This window comes from Coccidioides posadasii, chromosome 2 (assembly GCF_018416015.2).
Source record: "Coccidioides posadasii str. Silveira chromosome 2, complete sequence".
In the NCBI taxonomy this organism is placed as follows: Eukaryota; Fungi; Ascomycota; class Eurotiomycetes; order Onygenales; family Onygenaceae; genus Coccidioides; species Coccidioides posadasii.
In genome coordinates, this window is record NC_089408.1 from 4,964,915 (window position 1) to 4,985,514 (window position 20,600).

The window sequence follows — 20,600 nt, forward strand, 5'->3', positions numbered from 1 at the left end:
GGGTTGCCAACCTAAAAGAGGCATAAAGTCGGGCTGACGAGTTAAATTATTCACAGGAACAGCAACGATCAACGCTTGAGAGTTTGCTAGAATCATGGGCTCTAAGTTTGTTGCAAAGACAATTTGTGGTATGGGACATCCAATATATATATATGGCTCAGATGCTGATGATAAACAGGACCCGGTGATCAAACAACGAGTTATTCGGTTGTCCGTTGATTTTTCAGCTAAAGCTTTGCGAAACAAACCAAGCTATGCACTAAAGGTTCTTGAGCATATCCTAACGACCCACGCTGTGGATAATCCCGAGTTCCCACTGTATTCTGAGGCTGTGAGAGAACTGTATAGCTTGTCAACGTATGAAGTACGCAGACTTGCGACTCGATATGCAGATTACTTTTCCGTATGGCTTTCCCCCCAACCGCTAAGCAATCAACAACTGACAAATTAGACATTTTATGATATCCTCGAGCAAAAAGTCCAGGAGATGCAACAAAGATCTACCGAGGATCAACCACAGATGGAATTATCTTCGGTTTTACTCATCGTTATGTATGTGCCGTTGTGTGTGCTCCAAGCGGAAATCTGCAATCTAACCTACGTAGGCACCGAGCAAAAGATGTCGATCCGCATCTACGACAAGCGCGTTTGCGCTCATTCATTGAACCCTTAAGGCAGGCTTGGGCAAACGACCAGTTCCGGCAGATAATTAGTACCTTTCAGGGCTTCTGTGAAGTCTTTGCCCTTGACCAGGTTCACCCATATTTACAAGCTCGTCAGGCACAAAATATTGAAGATTGGTCTGTCATTACCCTTGACGAGGAAGGAAAACGAATTCAAAGTCAGATGAACTCGAAGTTCCAGGTACCTTTCGCAATTCAGGGACTGTGGAGACCTACGCTGACTTCAAGTCATAGAGCGTTCCATTAAGGAACACCAAAACTTTGCTGGCTGTCTCCACAGAGAAGCTAAAACCAAGCGATCCCGCGTACCAGGTATCATGCGAGCTCTGGAAAGACATGATTCCTCTCATCCTTCCTTCTTTGCTGCAATTGGTTGGGTTAGTGACACTCATTCCGAGGTATCTCTATTCTGCTGACTCTATAGCCATGCCCACGCGTTTCATAACCCCGATAATTGGGCGGGGTTACCACTAGAGATGCGCCCAATTGTTGGTCGAATCTTGACAGATAGGTTCTGGCAAGCTGGTATTTCAGCGGGCAGCAGAGAGGATTTCTACGCTAAAATTGCCACATCGAAACGTACCCTTGAGGGATTCTCATCATCCGTTCGAGGCAAAGTTAGAGCTGTCAGAGAAGCATGCTATTCCATTCTGTTTAGCATGAGTAGATTGGGTGAGCACTTTTACGGCTTTCAGGAACTCTCGATACCTTTATCTCAAGCGTTATACAGCAACGCCACATCTCTTTCCTCTCACCAATTTTCGGTTCTCTTGAATATATCTAGATGCCTCATTGACGACTGCCCGCCGCAATCCCGCGGGCATTTCCTCCCACCAATGATGTCAAGTTTGTTCGTTCAACTTGATAAGAAGATTACGACGGAATGGGATGTAATAGAACGTCGGAGGGCGGGCATGGTGGATGATGATTTAACGGAAGAGATGAAGGAAGAGAGCATACTGAGACAGTTGACTTACTCTACCGTAATCATGGTGGCTAGTTTGTTGGATCCTAACAAAGAAGGTTTGTTGCTCTAGCGTTGTGAGGCATGGTATTATATTTGCTGACTTCCCCTCGAGAAAAAGGCCCCGGAAACCAAGACTCCAATAATCGCCCAACCCAAGCAGAAGAAGTTAACCCGGCCAACCTAATGAGAACATTCATCCTCTCCACGCCCCAAATCCTCGAACCGGTAGTCGTTTTCTGTACCCATGCTCTACGCATACACGATACTCGGAGCTGTAGCATAATAACCCGAGTGCTCCGCTCTATTCTATCTTCCTTCTTACCCACCGTTGATACCCCCACTGCAGCGAGTATTCGCGAATTCATCAGCACCCAGGTGCTGAAAGCGTGCATAACCTCCGTGCATGAACCGTACTTTGTCGATATGCAAAAGGACCTCGCCCAACTAATTGCCTCTATATGGATCCTCTACGGGCCCCGGAGCCCTACCCCCAGATCCGTCATGTTAAGCTTACCTGGAATTACGGAAGCGAGAGCCATAGCTGCTGAAGAGGCGTTGATGAAATCATCGTCAACACGAATCCAGAAAGCAGTGGTTTTGGATTTCCTGGAAAGTTTGAGGGGCGTAAGTATCAGTGAGCAAGGAAAGATCGGCGGAGCCCGGGCTGGTCGAAGAAAGGAGCGAAGTATCATGCAGGCAAGGTATATGACGACGGAAATGGAAGGCCAGGAGGGCGGAAAAGTGGATATCAACAATGGACCTGATTTGACCGGAGTGGCTGATATGTTCTCTTGAGGGGTTCCTGAGAGGTTGATGGGCTCCCTTTTTCAGTGCAGCTATATATCCCGATACTTTTTGCATTTCTATGACCCCATCGTATTCGCAGTGTTGGAAACCTGTACACCTCTATTCCTCTCCCAGTCTTTATCTGCTAAGATAAGGTGCGGGCGCTTTACGCATAACGTTTTGTCGGTGCATACGAATGCCTATTTCTGCGTTGAAGAGTGAAGACCTCCTGTATTGTAGGATCGAGGAACGCTCTTGAATGTAGGATGAATCTTGATGCATTTTGAACTGATATACACTTCATTGGCGGACACCATGTCCAACGCTTATAAAACACAAATATATGGGAACACTGCGGATCGACCCTCTATACTCTCCACACTATTTTGCCCATAAGTTATTTCCTTGAAAACATTGTGTTAATCGAGCAGACCCAGCTCTAAAGCTGGCAAAAGGGCATTTTCTGATGTTCCAAGTAGCCCGATCCTCTAATAGGCACTAAAAATGCCAAATAGGAAACAACCCAGCGGTGCAACGCTTTTAATTCCTCTGGGTCTATTGAGCGGGCTGAGCAGGGGTATACGCGAAGGTCGGTCTCACAAATCTAGACCGCAATCAGGTGTTAGAAGCATCTTTTTAACGAAACACTCTTGCAGGCAACTTTAACGAACCGGTCTGAGTTGTAAACCTTGATCTCTGTCCCAACCAACTCCTTCTCTCTCGCCCGATCGGCAAAGTATCGTCGGACTTGATCGCGGTCTTCTTCCGCCTGGAGAAGGGGAATCAAATGAATTCGAGCCCAGGTTTTCTCGCGAGCAAGTTCGCTGCCAATAATTAGCACTGTTGCTTGATAAATATAACGCTCGAGAAGTCCAGTTCGACGTTTGAAGAGGGATATAAGAGCACGATTGCGGAGAAGGAGAAGACTCAGGTGACTAACTTCTTCTCTCGTTGGCCAAGCCACAGCTTATAGAATCCATATCCCATAATGGCATGCATTCCAAGCAAGTAGTAAACCGGTCTAAAGCCGCGAACGGGGAGGTTGCGCTGTTCAATGTATTCTTGTTAGCGTTTCAACGCTCGACCTGCATTCTGGGCAATGGGGGGATAAGAGCCAAATTGATACCTTATATTGAACAGGCTTGTAGCCCCCAACTGGGGGCATGTCCTGAGGCATTGTGAAAAGGAAGTTATGAGCAAAGACGACAACTCAATCCTGAAGCAGCAAGTCTGGTGGTGATGATGATCAATGATGGATCGGCAGTCGGATAATCTTTCACGTGATTTGATGATATCCTTTCCCTCCCATTGGCTGGAAGTTTGGACGCCTCTGCGCGGTGGGCGAACGTTTCGCAAAGCTCTTCAGGCCTCCAGACCCCCACGCGCTTTTTTCAAAGCTGCGCGCATTGAACAGATGGTTGCATCAACTACTGTTGCGCATGCCATGGCAGAAGAGGAACGGCCGCGCAAATTACAGAAGGTGGTGCATGAGCCCGGCTCGGGGGCAAAAGACGACAAAATCGCAATACCTATTTCGGCCCCTACAACGGATACAGCGATGTCAAACGATAGTTCAATCACTGAAAAAGAACCACCTACAACTAGTGGAGATGATAGTAGAGCAGCGTCGGAAGCGGGCCCTCTAGCCCGCACTGAAACTGGAGACGAGGTCGCCCCCGCCCTATCGAAAAACCAGCTCAAGAAACTTAAGAAACTGGAACGGTGGGAAGCAGGGCGGGAATGGCGCAAGGAGAAGCGGAAGGAGAAAATGAAGGCGAGAAAAGAGCGTGAACGAGCTGCAAAAGCACAGGCCGCAGCAGAAGAACCCTCTGAAGCCCCTGAAGGAGAGGAACAAGGTGACGGCTCGCCAGCCGGAAGAATTACGCTTCGGCAGCTGAGAAAAAGGGATAATGGCCGCTCTGTTGTTCTCCCCATTACGCTTCTCCTGGATTGCGACTTTGACGATCTCATGCTGGATAAGGAGCGAAAATCCCTGGCGTCACAAATCACTCGTTCATATTCTGACAACTCTCGATCCAAGTATAGGGCGCACTTGGTGGTATCTTCTTTTAATAAAATGTTAAAAGAGCGGTTCGACACAGTGTTGGCGAAACAATATGAGCGCTGGAAGGGCGTGACCTTAACGGAGGATGACTTTGTCCTAGCAGCGGAGTCTGCGCAAGCTCGAATGAAACAGCCCAGGGGTGGAAGACTGGCCGGCATGTTTTCCCGCAAAGCAGAGATTGGGAAGTCCAAGTTAGAAGAGGAAGGAGAAATTGTCTATCTCACGAGCGACAGTCCTGACACGTTAACGGAGCTGAAGCCGTACAGCACGTATATTATTGGGGGACTAGTCGATAAGAATCGCCACAAAGGAATCTGCTATAAGAGAGCTACAGAGAAAGGGTTTAAAACTGCTAAGTTACCCATCGGGGACTACATGGAGATGTCCAGTCGATCTGTTCTAGCAACAAACCATGTTGTTGAAATAATGATCAGGTGGCTAGAATTGGGCGACTGGGGTCAGGCATTTGATCGGGTCATACCGAAGAGAAAAGGCGGCACGTTGAAGACCAGTAGCACCAGTGAAGAAAAGAATGAAGTGGAGAAAGATATGCAGGTGCAAGAGCAGCAGGATAATGTGAAGGAAGGGAACAAGGGGGAAACGTCTCCTTTGGTCACCGAGGGCGCCGGCAATTCGATACCCGTCTGAGCGTATCAGGTAGTCTTGGTAATATGTATCTATATACATAAATCGCGTCAAAGATAGATTTCTCGCGCAAAAGAGATTCAAGCAAGATGTCTGTGGCGGATAGGAGGACGGGCTGCGTGCATAAAGCTGTCGTCAAGTACGCTATGCCGAATACAGTTTAGCCCCTCATTTCGCGATCGGTTTCCAGTGCATTGATTGGTTAGTTCCACTCCCTGCAAGCCATTCGCCACGGAAACCGTCACCAAGGTTGGTGTTTGCCTGATTTTGGCTTGTTTTGTCGTCATGCAAAAACATTCATTCCCTCGAAAAATACATTGTTCCCGAGCTTCATCCTCACCTCTTCAGGAATTAAGCCGGTATTTTCCTTATTGTACCTTTTGCTTTTTACTGTCTTTCGGTGATGCTCTTATTGAACAATTTTATCAAGTTTTAACTAAGGGCTACTTTTCATTTCCAAGTCCACCACCATGTTTATGCTCCGAAACGGTGTGTTTTTCTAGCAGGAAGCTTTCGACCCCTCCCCCACCCTAGAAGTGCAGCTGCACAACACAACGCTGCCAGCCTTCGGGAATATACTAATCTTTTCATTTTTCTTCCGCAGTAAGCAAATTTATATTCGGCGACGCTGCCAAGGAGTCCATTATCGAAATTCCCCAAGGCCAACTCTACATCGTTCGACCGCTGTCGCCAAAGGGGTTTTCCGAGCTCATTTTCAAAGACGCTGCCGCCAGTATCAGACGGACAGGGCAAGAATTCCAGTACCAATTGGTCATACAACGTGCGTACGAGGAGGGTGAAGAGGAGCTCGTGGATGACGAGAACGAGGGAGGCGACGTTGAAGGACTTAGTGGCGACAAGGATGAAAAGACATTCTTGTTAGATCAAAGTCTTCATTTTCGATCTGAGGTACGCGAAGGAGGAGAGAAAGTACTGGCTTGGCGAGATCTAAGTGGAGACGTCGGCGATCTCTACGAATTTGTGTGTGACATCTCGACCTCATCTGAAAAAGTTGCGACATTTGTCCTCGCGGCAGTCCAGTGTCAGTACGAGCGAAAACACAGACGGAGCGCCCAGAAGGCTACGGAAAGGGAGCTTCAGGAATTTTCGTTTGAAGAAGAAAGTCCCATACCAAACGCGAGCCCTATTGCAAGTCCTGTCAGCCCAACGTCCAAGGAATCAGCCGCTGCAATGTCCAAGGAGGTTGTAGTAGGTAAACATCTCCCTGTAGCAAAGTCTGATGGACAAACTCAAGCTCCTCCTGCCGCGGTGCATCCCGATGCGCTTGAGGTCCTCGCAAAAGAGACTGCAGAGCTGCACCTTTTCGATTTCAACTCCGGAACGTTCATTCTTCAGGACCACTTTGTAACGGCAACAGTGTCTGAAGTTGGAAACTGGCAGTACTGGTTACAAATAACCGGCACCGATAGGGAATGGTTAGGACAACCTGTGGTGGCGGATATTAATCCAGTATTCAATTTTGAATACCTCTCGTTCATCTTCAATCATTATACAGCAGATGGATCAGCCTACTCTTGGCTCTTGAGATTTAAAAACCAGGCTGTGGAGGAACGGTTCCAAGAGGGCTTGATGCAAGCGCTATGGGAATACTTGCATGAAATGAAGTGGTCTAAAACTAAGGTCGATGAGCGTGACTACGTCTTGGAAGCTTTCAATGATCTCACCATGGAAGACATCCCCGAGGAACTCGAGGAGGAAGAGGAAGAAGAGGAAGAAGCAGATGAGATCGATGACTCGCAGCGAAGCGAGCACTACGATTCGGACGAAGAAGCGGACGGCGTTGTGATTAAGGAAGACGATGGGAACGTCAACTCCCAACTTGCCGTCGGCTACAAGCATGACAGATCGTTTGTCGTTCGCGGCTCAAAGATCGGTGTCTTTAAGCATACGCCAAATAATAACCTAGAATTTTCGACAAATATATCGAAGGTTGAAACCTCAAAGGGCAGACTCTTCAGTCCCAAGAAGGTTATGCTTCATGCAGAGGATTCAAATATGATTCTTCAGAATGAATCAGAACCCAATACGCTATACCGCATGGATCTTGAATATGGAAAAGTTGTGGATGAATGGAAGGTCCACGACGATATCCCTGTGACCAATTTTGCTCCAGAGAATGTACGTATCCATCCTTTGGTGGATTTCTATTGGGCCCTTTGACTAACTTGAGTTAGAAATTTTCCCAAATGACTTCTCATCAACCTTTCTTGGGTATTTCACGCAATGCACTCTATCGGGTCGATCCTCGTTTATCGGGCAATAAGCTTGTCGAAGCAGATTTAAAACAATATGTCAGCAAAAACGACTTTTCGGTCGCTGCTACAACAGAAAAGGGATATATAGCTGTTGCGTCAAACAAAGGAGATGTTCGCCTGTTTGATCGGCTAGGAATAAACGCAAAGACTCATATTCCTGCACTTGGCGAACCTATCATTGGTCTGGATGTCTCCGCAGATGGTCGCTGGGTCTTAGCAACATGCCGTACCTACCTTCTTCTTATCGATGCGCTCCAAAAAGAGGGGAAAAACGAAGGAAGGCTCGGTTTCGAAAAGCCATTTGGAAAGGATTCCAAACCACAGCCGCGTCGTCTAGGTCTTCAGCCATCCCATGTGGCCCAATTCCAACATGAGACTGGGGCTCCATTGTCATTCACTCCGGCCCGTTTCAACACCGGCCTCGACTCCAGTGAAACCTCTATTATTACGGCCACGGGACCTTTCATCATCACCTGGAATCTGAAGAAGGTCCTGGCCGGTAGAAAGGACCCTTACACAATCAAGCGATATGCGGAGGAAGTTAAGGCTGATAACTTCAAGTTCGGAAGTGACAAGAACGTCATTGTTGCGCTCCCGAATGAGGTCAATATGGTTGCGAAACAAAGTTTCCGAAAACCAACGAGAGAAAGTATTGCGGGCCCGGTTACCCCGGCCAGATTTGGTAGAAGGAGCAGCGCGCGGCTGAGAAAAGATGAGATCGTGAATAGCCCATTTTAATTATGACACCGCAATGGAGTTTTGGAATTAGGATGAGCGGGCACGAGGTCAGACGGGAGTGGGTATTTGGTGATTTTAGTCTTTTCCTCCTTTTTCCCTGATTTTGTGTTTTGTTTGACATCAATTAATTTTCCTTATTCGGGAAGTAAACTCGCCAGTGTAGAGAGGCGTTGTATTCTTCTACTTCATTCACACTGTATATACCCTTTTTTTAATTCGCTTTTCAGTTTTTATTTTCCTTGCTCTTTGACTTGGTCACTTTACCTTTCCCATTCAATCAGCCTTAAATGTTTAGCGACAACGCATAACCAGAGGATGACGTGGACTTCAAGCTCCGGCTGGTAGTTCAACATATAAGTAGAACCTTCATGGCTTTTAAGGCTTACATTCCAGTTCAGCCATCCACATTTCATGGATGTGTACTCCACAAACAGGCTGTCAAACAGGCAAAGTTGTTTTGTGAATAGTATTGCTTTCCACTCTCTCTTTGTCTATTTTTATTTTTATTTATTTTTTGGTGAGAGCCATAGGAGCTATATGGCTTCAGAATAGGATTAAGTACAAAGCAAAATGATCAAGAGATATATGTGCTGGTTAATTCCCAATGTACCATAACTCCACATTCAAAACATCAAATTTCGTTCCTTCGTCGCATAATGGTTCATTCCCGAATGTTAGACAGGGACTGCTAACTCCTTTTTCGAACGAGTCGTCAAGCCAGAGGCCATAATGGCCATCACTAGCAGCGTAGAAAGTCAGTACATCGCTCTTTTGGGAGGTTGAGAAGGAATTGGAGTGGAATCAAACGAAAACCTACCCTCCACCAACGCTTAGGAACCTGGTCTCGCAGAGTATCATATAATCGTTCACTCCGCTATACGGGAATGCTTTAAAACGTATTCGATCGGGCGTGCTAGTTCCACTTCTTAGATTTTCCCCTGTATTATCATTTCTTGCATTAGCAAACAGGGTTATCGGGACCAGTATCACAGCGAGAATTCGTGAATATTCCGGATCTTGGAGCAATTGGCTGGACTTTCGTCCCGATCTCTGCTAACATGAGTTACAGCATTGCGTATGAACCATTCCTCACCTTTAAATGTCGTACTTCTGCCCCGCACATCCGTCGTATCCGCACTTGGCGGGGGAGGTAAACTTGTCAAATCAAGTTGCTCTTGTCCTCCAGGCGCATTCCCATAGCCATTCAGCCCAACCTGCAGCAATGGCGTAGAAGCAAGCGTGCTAGCTCTCCACAGAAAGCACTCCCCCGTCCCATAATAATGTGATGCTGGGTGTGGAGGATCTGTGAGGTATGCTCCAAACAATGCTTCTCCGCCTCCTCCACCCCCGCTGTCACTTACCCCAGCGGAATTATTCCCCGAAGAAACGTTCTTCACAACAAGTACATATCCCGCCCTCTGACTTCTCGCCGCGCACTGACTGCTCTTTTCAAACAGCGTGGACAAACTCGACCCATCCCGATCCAAACTATATGCTAGCGTCCACGTATCGACTAACTGCAATCTAGGCGGAACAAGTAATCGAATCTCCTCCGCCAACGCATGCGTCAATAGCTGAGTCGACGGCGCTGGCGAGGCATTGAGTGTGAGTGGTGTGAGAGGCGGTGGTTGGAACGGGGACGCCGTGCGCCGGGGTGTAAATACGGCGCTCGGTGCGCTGGAATTCATGGGCTCTGTGGCGGTACGGGTGGGCGGTTTGGGAGGGGGCTCGGGAGCAGGGTCAGTTAAACGGCGGTAGAGGCTGGAGACGACATGTGTGACGGGGAAGGTGAAATAGGACGTCGTCGAGAGGGATGGCTGCTGCTGCTGCTGTTGTTCTTGGTGGCGTGGTGATTGTGGGGGTGGGGCGGACGCCTGGAGGTCGTCAGAGGGCGGTTCGTGATGAGCGGTCTGGCCTTCTTCGCTTGATGACATGCGGGTTGATTTGCCTTGGACTAGTTATTATAGTGACTGCAGAGTGCTCGAGGGATATGGGTCGTTGATGGAATCGGTGTTGTTGTTGTGGACTCTATCTAGGACAGCTTTTATCCTACATTTCGTTTGGGAGTTGAATTGGGTGATGTCACAGTCAATTGGTCAAGAAATAGCTTTGTAAATGGTTCCATTGTTGTCCTTTTTGCGCACTGGATGTGGCACAAAGCTTACCAGGAGAGTCCTTTGCTGACGATCTAGACTCTGGGCCTGCAACCTTGTACTAGTTCTTATCAGGTGATGGTGTTTAACTGGAGATACCCTAGAATCCGAATGGATATAAATGTTCAAAATATCATATGTGCGTTGAAGCGCCTCTATATTCCCCAGTTGCTGCATCCAGACTTCCTAATCTAATTAAATAAGATCAATGGTATCCGTATTGTTTTGCTTTTGCGTCGCGGCTGTACTTGTAGCTGCAGGAGTAGTGGAAGACCGAGATAGGTCCAAACCAGCAAAGCCATTCATCAAGTCCGCTCCGCCAGAGCTGCTTGTGTTTCCTCCAAACCTGCCATCATTTGCCGCCGGACCACTTCCGAATACGCCCATCAAATCTTCTAGATTTGAGCTAGGTTGTGACGCCCCCGCAGCAGGTGACTGAACCCTCATTGGTGTCCCAGCCAGGCCTTCAAGGCCGGACATGCCGGAAGGAGGCTCCTTGTGCGCAGATGCAGGTGCTGTGCCATCAAAATCGATGTCCAGTAGATTCTCAACGTTATTTTGGATTGGAGCTGTGGAAGTGCCGGTAGCTGCTGCCGCCGCCGCCGCAGCGAGGGGATTTTCGCGAGCATTTTGCAGTTGTTCCCTATTAGAACGTTAGCACCTTTGTAGGGTTTGTTAGGGTTGGCGAACATACTCGATGGCGGCCTTTTGTACAGCATCAGCCGCAAATCTTCCTTGTCCGACAAATTGTTCTGGTGGTTTGTGGTAAACAGAGGCTAGCGTCGATAGTTCGTGAAGCAATTGATCAAGGAGAGTAGGCGGAAGGGATTGGATGGTGGTGACTATTGGAGGTTTTTCAGATAATACAACGTTTTTGGCGGCATTGGTGTCTGTCGTGTTTGACAGTAGTCGCCAGTAAGCATATGCTCGGTCGCGGATGTCAGGGTTGTCGCTTTCTGCTGTTGCTGCTTGTAATACTTTCTGAACCAACCCTTGAGCCTTTTCGGGCCGCTTCAGAAATAGCTTAACAACCGCCGTCAATATTTGCAACTGAGTCTGTTAAATGAATTAGATGGTTTGTTGGAACAAAATAGTCGCAAGATTAACCAACCTGGGTGAATTCTTCATTAAATCCTTCCACAAAACCAGCTAAAATGTCACCAGCGTTGCTAATTTTTTCGGCATATTCTCCTACAATCCATATCAACGATCCCCTAGCATTTGGTTCGTCGAGGTCATCAATACATTGACATAAAGTAGGGATGATGCCTTCGTAGCCTGGGTATTTTCGAAAGATGTCTTTGATCACGACGATAGCTTCTTGGACGACGTAGTTCACCTTAGTATTGATGAGATCTAGTAGCGTGGTAACACATTTCTCGGTCGCTGTTTCAATCTTTATAGCGGTCTGTCCGATTGCCTTGACGGCCCGACGTACGAAATCCATATCGACTTCTAGTGCATACTCTTTCAACTCTGCGAGTAGCTGATCTACGTTCCGTTCATTGGCAATCCGGACCATTATCTCCAGCTTTTGAAACTTCACGTAAGGCGGATCGTTGTATTTGCAGAAGAAAACCCGGAGTTCTTTATCCAAGATATTTGGCTGAGCTTGAAGGAGGAGGTCAATGTTTCTCAAAGCGACATACTGCACTTCGGGAGCAGCAGACACGAGCGTTACTAGGTAATGGATCAGCACTGGGTTGTCAGTGCCGGCAAAGGTTTGTACGAGACTCACCTAATGGTGGCGCCATCTTTTTAAGGTAAGATTTCGCTGTTTCTGGATTGATGTACTTCATGTGCAAGAATACCACTTTCACTGCAGCAAGAACAACGCTAGCATTTATATGCTGGAATTGGGGAACAACTCGTTCGCAAATGCTTTCCGACTCCTTCTGGTCCGCCGTTCTATAATTCGACAGGCATGTAAGAACCGACACTCGACCCCATTCTGTACATTCGTTCAATGCCATTAGCATCTTTCGGAGCGTATTCGGAGTTATTTGGAGCGCCTTGGTTTCTGGCGCAGTCTCATTGATCTCCGCAAGCGCAGTAACCGAATTTGCCACTACCATTGGATTCGGATCCCCGATCATTTCTTGTAGGGCTTCCAAAAATCCATTCTCCAAGCAAAGCGTGGGGTTGAGGTCGAAAAGCTTCGTAACGCAGATAGCAGCGGTTTTGCGCACGTAGGGAGATTCATCTCGTAGTGTTTTCCGCAGTGGTTCCTCCATGTAGTCCACCATTTTGTCTACTCGGATACAGCCCATTGTGCGTATGGCCAGCGCCCGTATCAGGGGATTGGGATCTTCGGAGTCTTGAACAAAGGTATTGACGGCGAGGATGCAGAGATCGGGATGGGACTTGGCATAATTCCTTACATAGGGGGTTAGTTCTTGGATATTAAAGCAGTGCAATCCCCGGGGGATATCGACCAGCAAGAAAAGGTGTCACCAACATTAGGTATAAATATACAAGCTTCTTCTGATCCAGATCGGCGGTAGCTATGTTCTTAAGGACGTCTGGAAAGAGGGACGATACATCCTTGCCCAGGGTCATAGCCATAATGGTCTTTTGTATCGCCTCCTTCCTAGCATATTATGAGCCTTGCCATTCTCTGCCGGATCAAATTGGGACACTAGAAATACCTCTCGTGTGCATATTGAGACCTACGCAACCCATGTTAGCAACGGTCAAAGGCACCAAAGGTAATTGACTGCCACGCATACACTAGACCGGCCCTCAGCTCGAATGTCTCTCCTTTTCGAGGCGCTGTAAATGCGCCTCTTATCCGATTAACTGCCATGTCTCAAAGTGAGTGAACAGAGGCCAGGCCGTCTGTGAGAAGTATGCTGAATGGCTTGGAGTGTGGGGTCAGGAGCACGCCGACGGGCAACGAACAGAACCCAAGTTGTCCTTCCAGGAATTCCTCAATGGGGACCGACTATGATAATCTGTGGTGGCAAGCTCCGTATGCAGAATATGGTCCCTGCCAGTTCTCATTCCATTGAATCTCGAGATTAAAAGCTGAATGCGATGGTTTCCACCGTCCTCGCATCGACTCCCTCCCGTCGAGCTTACTTACAGAGATGGGCAACGAATCGGCCTATTCCGTAATTGGAATGGGCGGTTTCAATGACACGCTTATATAATTAGGGAGCTGACAGCCAAGTGCTTTATCGTTGTAGCAATCCTGCAACGTGGATGCTGCCTTCAAAGAATACAGTCAAAAGTAGGACCAATAGTCCCTTGCGCCCGAAGAAGAGGATGGTCAACTACTCATTTCCTTGGAGGATATAAAGCCAGACTGCGGAGTATACTAGCTTATGCCTGCTATGCTCTACTGAAGCTAGCGTTCGTAGGACTGTCCCATCTAGCCCGGTTCCAACACAGGTAGCCTTCACGGCACGTCGAGAGGGATTTGTAATTCTGTTATTGTGTTTGAGGCTCTACAGCTATAAACCTAGCAAGGAAACCCCCAAGGTGAAGTGCTGCCGCGGAGAGTGGACGAGCTTCTTTGAGGCTTGGCATGATTTTCAGTTGGCCTGCAACCTCCACTTTTCTCTGCACAAGCAACAAGGAGCAGACCTTTCATTTTCCCGACAACTAGAGAACACAGGAAGCGAGCAATGGTATCTCCCTTAAATTTAATCGAAAGATAGACAGCCCATCGTTCAATTAGTGCTCACACATTTCTAGGCAAATCTTCCAAATCTCCGCCGGCTTTTCGTAGAAGCCCGTTCCGAGGCCGAAGAAAATGAATACTCAAGAAATGCCGTATGGCTGTGAACTTTTTCCAAGAGAGAACAAGCTAACAATGGGCTTAGTTTTATAATCTCGTCCTATTCATATCTTCTGTGGCGGTTTTCAGCCTCATCGCCCAGAGAATGGGCGGCGGAAAAACAGCTCAATAATTATATAAACTACAAAATATACATTCCCAAAAAGGCTCCTGAGCATTGACCATAGTGTACAACAGTGTATTAGATATAGGCTCATACAAATGCCCAGAGACTCAAAAAGCAAACTTTTTCGGGAAAGCCGTAAATGCTATCAGGATACCGAATAGGCCCCAACACAACTGGCCTAGAAACACCCCATGTCAGCCAGATTCTACGTCGTCGTTATTAAGGAAATCAAAACTTTTAGCCTCCTGCGTCGCTAGCCGTCTGGGACGTCCGCGGTTCGGCCCCTCATCGTCAGATTCCTCTCTCCCCCATTTCTTCGCGCCTTCTTGGATGACTTCCAGGTCTTCTTGAAGCTCTTTTGTTTCTCTGATAACGTTGGCCTGCGCAATGCTGTATCGTCCGACCATCCCAGCGTCACTGAGCATCTCCTTTAGATGTCGTATCTTCGCTTTGGGTGTATCGAACGGCGCAAGCTCGCGAGGCCACATTTTTCTTATCCCACACTTAACCAACCAGGATTGCAGTCGTTTGATCTCCGCTTGGTCCTTGTCGACATTGGCATCTTTACCACGGCTAGATCCAGTCGCCTTTCCCTTCGTTAGGCGGCTTTTGCGCTTTCGCTGTTGAGGCCTTGGGGCCTCATCTAATACCTCCGACATTTCACTCTCCGAGGCAGCTTTTTCGCTCTGCGTGGATTTAACCGCTTTCCCTCTCACGATTACCTTTCCCTGCGGCTTAGGCCTCCGTGGTTCATTCAGCACAGCACACGTTTCACTCTCCGATTGCTCATCTCTATCGCGCAAGTTCCCCGGCTCAATTTCGGTCTCAGAAGCAGACTCCACAATTGGTCTAGAGGATTTTCTAGGTTTCTTTTCCATTTTTGTCCGTTTCGCTAGGATGCCCGACTCTATTCCTTCTTCGATATCACTTTCCTTTTCCGAGGGCTTTTTAGTATTGGATAGTGCGGATACGCGTTCTCGGTGAGAAGGTAGTGCGCTTTGTCTTCGTCTCTTCCTCGGTGCTTCCGATGTGGCGGCTGACGCTCTCTTAACACGGTTGGGCTGTAATGGCGGTCTCGTCGATGTAGTGGAACCTGCCGGTCTCTTGGGTGAGGGAGAAGCCGGGATCTTATTTTTCTGATCAAGCAGTTGGTCTTGCCGGTCCTGGAGAGAAGATCTTGGAGTTAGCCACGAATGAAGCGAAATCAAAGAGCAAAAGCCGTTGGGAGGTTAGAGATGGGGATCATACCACTTCGTCCTTGATAATCCCTTCGCTCTTTGGCTTCCAACCCAGGTCTCTCTTTAAGAATTCAGCTGGTAGGTTTAAGGCGTTTTCAACCGCTCTGCGGATGCGCTTCATAGTCAGATCCTCGAATTTTTCCAATCTGTACCATTCTGCGACTGTTTCACGGAGCGCATTTTCGACGATGTTATCCTGAGGCACACTGAAGGACGAAATTGACTCTAAATCGTCCGACATTTTGCGTTGTAATGTTGGGGAACCTTTCGGCCAAATCCTCCAGGCAAAAGCTCGACGTAGTGGTGGTGTGTTTAACGCGTCAAACAGAGAATTCTACGTGTCTATAGTCACCAGTAACTGTATTCAATCAATGAAATTCCCTGTACTCCGTTCAGAGTAGACGTGTCGCTATTGCGCTGTGTCATGCGCTGGGCAAATGCGGGTGTTATATTTGTCTTTGGCTGGCGCTCGAACCTTATCTCTCCACATGACGTGCGGTTGGTCGGCGATCGAGAGGTCCAGATCTCCGCCGCGATTCGAAACCCATAACTACTGAGTACGGGAGTACATAATTCACCACATTAACTCTACGATTGAAAAGCAACGTTAACGAAGCGTACTTCTCTCTCTCGTCTTCCTTTGAATTTTCCTTTTTTTTTTCTATCTACTGCTACACTCTTCTAAACAACCCAGTCTAGACGACCTTTCCCGCCCTACGAGTGTTAAATGGCAGAAATCTTGACCGAGCAGATCGACGCCCTCAAGGAGCAAAAGCTCCCCAATCGGGGTGATAAAGGAATCAAGCAGAATTTGCCAAAGGGTGTAGTGTTAGATAAAGATGGAAAACCGTAGGTTAACCGTTCCTCTTCACCCCTGCGACACTTACCTGGTCTCTCTGCGTTGTTTGTCTTTGCTAACGACCCGTGTTCACACAGCTGTCGCACATGTACATCTCTTGCTGACTGGCGCGCTCTCACAAGGATGAAATCCTCCTCTACCGCAGCCGGAGCCGCTGCCGCTGCTGCCACCGCATCCTCTTCATCGTCCACCACAGCCACACTGCCGTCCACGAGATCCGTTCTAACCTTCACTCCCTCCGATCCCATCCCCTCAGACTGCCCTGCTGACGTCGAGACCCTTGGCCGAAGCACTTGGACCCTCCTGCACACAATGGCAGCGACCTACCCCACATCTGCAACCCCGCAGCAACAAGATGACATGCGCTCGTTCCTCTCGCTCTTCTCAAAGCTGTACCCGTGCTGGGTGTGCGCAGACGATTTCCGGACGTGGATGAACGATCCCTCTGGAAAGAATAAGCCAAAAGTGAAGGGAAGAGATGAATTCGGAAATTGGATGTGCGAGGCACATAACGAAGTTAATCGAAAGCTGGGAAAGAAGGAATTTGATTGTTCAAAGTGGCAGGAGAGGTGGAGGACGGGCTGGAAGGATGGAAGATGTGACTAGGGAGACGGAGGACTCGTCGTTTGGCACGTCATAGGATCTTCCTCAGGGATGACTCTGGCTGCTTTGCCCTGGCCCCTTTGTGGCTGTGGCGACTATTGCGCTTGGTATGATGCCTAGAGCTGCGTATGGGCGCCATTTAGACCCGCTTTTATGAAGCATGATAGAATGCCCTGCTTGCATTGTATATATCCACGTATGTACACTAGATATTTGTACTATATTCAGCAACCCAACTCATGATGTAACTAGATTTTGATTCTATAACATCAGCATGTACCGTTTCGCACTAGGAGTCTTGTATGATGACGATATTTGCCCCAGCGACATTTTACATCTGGGAGAGCCAGATCAAAGTGATTATAAAAAAGCATGGTCATGGCATAGATAAGCTGGTATCGACATTATTCCCCCCGTCTATCATCAAAGCGAAGACAAGTAATAAAAAGTAGAACTGTTTAAAAATTTCCATCTTCGCAAATCCATCTCCGATAGAAAGAAATCATAACCACCAAAAACTCTCAACCAAGATACGCGAGCCCTCTACTCATCTACCTCCACTTCTTCGGCGGGTTCTCCCTCGTCTTCATAACCATTTGCTTCATCTTCATCTTCTTCTCCTTCTTCATCAGCCAAGAGCAGCTTCTCAAAGGCAGAATGAGAAGCAGCCTTCACAGGCCAGTTGGACTTGAAGGTTGGAACAACAACTTTGGGGAACTCCTGCGGTGTGCCAAGCGCAGGCAGCTTAACCTGATCTTCTGTGAGACCGTTTGCCTCAAGGATTGCTTCCGCTTCTTCGGTAAGCCCGTGGGACTTCGCTGTGAGATAAGCCAGCGGTACTAGTTTCATCAGCACTTGTTAAGGATCGGCTATGAAGGCGATATACTCACAGAGACCAAGTTCTTTAAACATCTGTATCCTACCCTCAATATCACCAAGGTAAATTGCGTTTTGGAATCGGGACGTAAAATCTCCCCGGTGTTCTGCGATCTTTGCCATTCGATTTAACTTTTCCTGGTCGCCCGTTGCTAGATAGAGGAACGATAACTTGTCAAAATTCCGTTGCTTCTGATAAGTCATCTCCACTGTCTGGTGATTTCCGTGGGCTAAGGCTTCGTTTCCTAGCCGTGACCACAGTTTAGGGCGGTCGAGTTGCTTCGCCATTTCAATGGCAACATCAATGTTACCACATTCGAGGGCCAGCTCGAACCGTGTTTGGGGATCTTGTACGAACTGTAAAGCAATTTCTGGATAACCCTTCTTTTGTAAATACGAAATGATGCTTTGTCCAACAAGACTGGAAGTTTTAATAATCTGCAACATTTCGTCATAGTTGCGTTTGACCAAGGCAAGCTTGAAGCGATAATCCGTCGGATCGATTTCGAGGATAATCGGCTGAGCATTTCTATCAAGACAACAAACACTCTTGCCCTTTACTCGGACTAGGTATATTGTGTTGTCAAGAGTTCGTACAATGCCATTGTCACTACCAACTGTCAGTAACCCGCATCCACCAGGTTGAAGAACAACATACCCATTTAAGAGAGAATATTTGATATGGTTGAGAGTGGAATACAATAGGACACCACTATCATCCCAGCAGGCACTCTTGATGCGGATTGTCTCATGCAATGTGCTCACATGTTCCAAAGTCTTTGTGGCGATTGTCACATTGTGCTTGCTCAAAAGAGCCACATATTGCCCATCATTCGACCACACAACATATTTAACACCGCTAGCACTTGATTCAGCCACTTGCTTCTTTTGCTGAATATCATATAAAACAACAGAAGTCGGGGTTAGGAAGAGAAGTAAGCCAGGTCCGCCGACACAGATGTCGGTGGTTCCAGAAGGGGGTTTGATCGTTTCGGAGGTCGAGTTGTTCATGTCCTTGATATCAATTTGCTGGGTTGGTTGATTAAAAATTGCGAACTTATCGCGGTCAACGAAAACAGCTGATGTCCCGTGGCCCCTCTTGATATCAGTTGGCTCAATAGCCCCCGCCGAATCTTTCGGAATGTGTATAAGTTCGTAAGTGCCATTATCAGTTGGCGAGGTCACTAGAATCGCGCGTTGGGCTGCATTGTAAGACAATGTCCGTGGTGGCACCCATGGGCTACCAAGCTTTCTGAGTGATAACATGGGAGGGGACTCAGTCCTCTTAACAAAGTCATAACATTTCAAATGTTTCTCCTTTGTGATGTAGAAGAGTTGACTTTGATGTATAGCTGATGCCGGACGTTCACGTTCTAGTTTGAATACCATAACACCGGTGTCGTGCCCAGCAGCGAATAAATTAATTTCTGGGTGCGCAGCGATTACCCAGAATCGGTCTAAGTCACGCTTAAATGACTGGACGGATGTTCGCTTATTCAAATCCCATACACGGATAGTCTTGTCCTCTCCGACGGATAATATCAAGTCTTGGTGAGGGTGGAACAAACAAGCAGATGCGTTCTGGAAATGTCCTCGGCAGGTGTCGACTTCCCACGCCTTGGTGTCTGTACACGGTTAGTTGCTTTCCAACCACAGGCAATTCTGGAGAGAATCCTACCGCTCATTCTCCAAAGTTTTACTAAGCGATCATCGCCTGCAGAAACAATCAATGGCAGGGTAGGGTGGAATGCAACCCAGTTAACGCCACGGTCGTGACCTTCGAGCACAAACTTAACCACAGCATCGGTATTTCCAAACATATCCGCCTGAGCAGGACTAGCACGGGCCAGCTGATCTTCGAAGCTCATTGAGCTGGTTGGAGCGGAATGCTTCTTTCGGAGGCCAGATATATCCCACACTCGAACAGACTGGTCGAGGGAAGCAGAAACGATCAGATCCTCCTTTGGATGGAATTGCGCACACATAACATAATGATTATGGCCGGTCATCGTGCAAACTGCCCTCTATATCAGTGAACAGTGTTGACGAAAGGATCAGAACCACTTACTCAGCGATCGATTCTGCCAATTCCAGATACGGATCGTCTGATCGTCGGAACTTGAAATAATCCACGGGTGTTCATGATGAAAGAAAACCGTACGAACGTAATCTAGATGGCCATTGAGCGTAAAGAGACATCGGCGCGACTGGTATGACCAGACTTTAATTTTGTAGTCATCGCCTCCTGATACGAACAGCGGCTGTGTTTTATGAAAATCGATTCCTCGAACTGGGCCGTCATGCTCTTCGAACCGATCGATCAACGTTCCCATCCTATAATCCCATAGTTGTATCGTGGAGGAGTGGAGGGAGACAAGGAGCCATGGCCTAATTACATTTTAGTATCGGAGAGAAAAGGAGGTATGAAGACCGCGGTTAACTAACCGTTTGGGGTGGAAGGCAATGCCCTTTGCCCTGGACGACTTAGATTCGAACTAGACAATGGTGTCAGTGGCAAGCTCTCATCACCAAACCTGCGGGACAAACCTTTGTGAGCATTGTGGGAGCGGACTGCATGTTGACGGGTGGTGGCCGAAGCCACGGTGTTCTGCAGGCTCTCTCGGCTGAGCAATGGAAGAGCAATACTTGAGTTGATAGGATGAAAGGCCGCGGTGTCAATTGAATGCTATTTGATTATCGGAAGCCCTTTATTGCGGCCTTACGCTGCTGTCCCTCAACGGCGCTGTGAAGTACGTGGACTCTTCGGAAGTTGTTGGTTTGAGCGGCTTGTATGGGGAGGAGC

The 20,600-nt window shown here is 47.8% G+C and overlaps 9 protein-coding genes across 9 annotated transcripts; 4 read left to right on the forward strand and 5 right to left on the reverse strand.

The window, feature by feature from the left end:
- Positions 1-94: 94 nt before the first annotated feature.
- Positions 95-2,571, forward strand: D8B26_004062 (uncharacterized protein; the record flags this gene model as incomplete). The annotated part of the gene is made up of 6 exons (XM_066124355.1): positions 95-403; positions 452-552; positions 606-864; positions 918-1,060; positions 1,108-1,706; positions 1,763-2,571. The coding sequence occupies 6 exons, from the start codon at positions 95-97 to the stop codon at positions 2,443-2,445; spliced, it is 2,094 nt and encodes a 697-aa protein (XP_065980436.1). The 3' UTR covers positions 2,446-2,571.
- Positions 2,572-2,686: 115 nt separating this feature from the next.
- Positions 2,687-3,658, reverse strand: D8B26_004063 (uncharacterized protein). The gene is made up of 4 exons (XM_003067923.2): positions 3,563-3,658; positions 3,377-3,483; positions 3,108-3,260; positions 2,687-3,040 (listed from the first exon to the last, which is right to left on the reverse strand). Exons 1-4 carry the CDS (start codon positions 3,611-3,613, stop codon positions 2,992-2,994), a joined length of 360 nt encoding a protein of 119 aa, XP_003067969.1. The 5' UTR covers positions 3,614-3,658; the 3' UTR covers positions 2,687-2,991.
- Positions 3,659-3,850: 192 nt separating this feature from the next.
- TRM10 (tRNA (guanine(9)-N(1))-methyltransferase) lies at positions 3,851-5,292 on the forward strand (the record flags this gene model as incomplete). The annotated part of the gene is made up of 1 exon (XM_003067922.2): positions 3,851-5,292. One exon carries the CDS (start codon positions 3,851-3,853, stop codon positions 5,147-5,149), a length of 1,299 nt encoding a protein of 432 aa, XP_003067968.1. The 3' UTR covers positions 5,150-5,292.
- A 324-nt stretch (positions 5,293-5,616) lies between these two features.
- On the forward strand, positions 5,617-8,401 carry D8B26_004065 (uncharacterized protein; the record flags this gene model as incomplete). Its single annotated transcript, XM_003067921.2, has 3 exons — positions 5,617-5,635; positions 5,751-7,285; positions 7,342-8,401. 3 exons carry the CDS (start codon positions 5,617-5,619, stop codon positions 8,158-8,160), a joined length of 2,373 nt encoding a protein of 790 aa, XP_003067967.2. The 3' UTR covers positions 8,161-8,401.
- Positions 8,402-8,672: 271 nt separating this feature from the next.
- On the reverse strand, positions 8,673-10,180 carry OXR1 (oxidation resistance protein 1). The gene is made up of 3 exons (XM_003067920.2): positions 9,254-10,180; positions 8,978-9,098; positions 8,673-8,899 (listed from the first exon to the last, which is right to left on the reverse strand). The coding sequence occupies exons 1-3, from the start codon at positions 10,092-10,094 to the stop codon at positions 8,755-8,757; spliced, it is 1,107 nt and encodes a 368-aa protein (XP_003067966.2). The 5' UTR covers positions 10,095-10,180; the 3' UTR covers positions 8,673-8,754.
- A 268-nt stretch (positions 10,181-10,448) lies between these two features.
- APL2 (beta-adaptin) lies at positions 10,449-13,384 on the reverse strand. The gene is made up of 7 exons (XM_003067919.2): positions 13,043-13,384; positions 12,962-12,982; positions 12,772-12,903; positions 12,052-12,689; positions 11,425-11,993; positions 11,008-11,369; positions 10,449-10,956 (listed from the first exon to the last, which is right to left on the reverse strand). The coding sequence occupies exons 1-7, from the start codon at positions 13,117-13,119 to the stop codon at positions 10,509-10,511; spliced, it is 2,247 nt and encodes a 748-aa protein (XP_003067965.2). The 5' UTR covers positions 13,120-13,384; the 3' UTR covers positions 10,449-10,508.
- Positions 13,385-14,415: 1,031 nt separating this feature from the next.
- Positions 14,416-15,841, reverse strand: D8B26_004068 (uncharacterized protein; the record flags this gene model as incomplete). Its single annotated transcript, XM_003067918.2, has 2 exons — positions 15,470-15,841; positions 14,416-15,384 (listed from the first exon to the last, which is right to left on the reverse strand). The coding sequence occupies exons 1-2, from the start codon at positions 15,698-15,700 to the stop codon at positions 14,416-14,418; spliced, it is 1,200 nt and encodes a 399-aa protein (XP_003067964.1). The 5' UTR covers positions 15,701-15,841.
- Positions 15,842-16,082: 241 nt separating this feature from the next.
- Positions 16,083-17,010, forward strand: D8B26_004069 (uncharacterized protein). Its single transcript, XM_003067917.2, has 2 exons — positions 16,083-16,308; positions 16,396-17,010. Exons 1-2 carry the CDS (start codon positions 16,187-16,189, stop codon positions 16,922-16,924), a joined length of 651 nt encoding a protein of 216 aa, XP_003067963.1. The 5' UTR covers positions 16,083-16,186; the 3' UTR covers positions 16,925-17,010.
- Positions 17,011-17,285: 275 nt separating this feature from the next.
- D8B26_004070 (uncharacterized protein) lies at positions 17,286-20,548 on the reverse strand. The gene is made up of 7 exons (XM_003067916.2): positions 20,345-20,548; positions 20,243-20,292; positions 19,866-20,185; positions 19,476-19,814; positions 18,456-19,422; positions 17,812-18,407; positions 17,286-17,760 (listed from the first exon to the last, which is right to left on the reverse strand). The coding sequence occupies exons 1-7, from the start codon at positions 20,372-20,374 to the stop codon at positions 17,465-17,467; spliced, it is 2,598 nt and encodes an 865-aa protein (XP_003067962.2). The 5' UTR covers positions 20,375-20,548; the 3' UTR covers positions 17,286-17,464.
- Positions 20,549-20,600: the final 52 nt, after the last annotated feature.

Bases quoted from the DNA above. Each gene is read 5' to 3' on its own strand.
- D8B26_004063 (XM_003067923.2), bottom strand. From the start codon at position 3,613: ATGCCTCAGGACATGCCCCCAGTTGGGGGCTACAAGCCTGTTCAATAT. The intron at 3,484-3,562 runs GTATCAATTTGG...TACATTGAACAG, and splicing joins ACAAGCCTGTTCAATATAAG to CGCAACCTCCCCGTTCGCGG. The intron at 3,041-3,107 runs GTTCGTTAAAGT...ATTGCGGTCTAG, and splicing joins AAGGTTTACAACTCAGACCG to ATTTGTGAGACCGACCTTCG.
- OXR1 (XM_003067920.2), bottom strand. From the start codon at position 10,094: ATGTCATCAAGCGAAGAAGGCCAGACCGCTCATCACGAACCGCCCTCT. The intron at 9,099-9,253 runs GTGAGGAATGGT...ATGATAATACAG, and splicing joins CAGAAGTACGACATTTAAAG to GGGAAAATCTAAGAAGTGGA. The intron at 8,900-8,977 runs GTAGGTTTTCGT...CTACGCTGCTAG, and splicing joins TTCCTAAGCGTTGGTGGAGG to TGATGGCCATTATGGCCTCT.
- APL2 (XM_003067919.2), bottom strand. From the start codon at position 13,119: ATGGCAGTTAATCGGATAAGAGGCGCATTTACAGCGCCTCGAAAAGGA. The intron at 12,690-12,771 runs GTTGGTGACACC...CCCCTATGTAAG, and splicing joins CTTGTATATTTATACCTAAT to GAATTATGCCAAGTCCCATC. The intron at 10,957-11,007 runs GTATGTTCGCCA...ACGTTCTAATAG, and splicing joins GTACAAAAGGCCGCCATCGA to GGAACAACTGCAAAATGCTC.
- D8B26_004069 (XM_003067917.2), top strand. From the start codon at position 16,187: ATGGCAGAAATCTTGACCGAGCAGATCGACGCCCTCAAGGAGCAAAAG. The intron at 16,309-16,395 runs GTAGGTTAACCG...GTGTTCACACAG, and splicing joins TTAGATAAAGATGGAAAACC to CTGTCGCACATGTACATCTC.
- D8B26_004070 (XM_003067916.2), bottom strand. From the start codon at position 20,374: ATGCAGTCCGCTCCCACAATGCTCACAAAG. The intron at 20,186-20,242 runs GTTAGTTAACCG...AAATGTAATTAG, and splicing joins ATTGCCTTCCACCCCAAACG to GCCATGGCTCCTTGTCTCCC. The intron at 18,408-18,455 runs GTATGTTGTTCT...GACAGTTGGTAG, and splicing joins AAATATTCTCTCTTAAATGG to TGACAATGGCATTGTACGAA.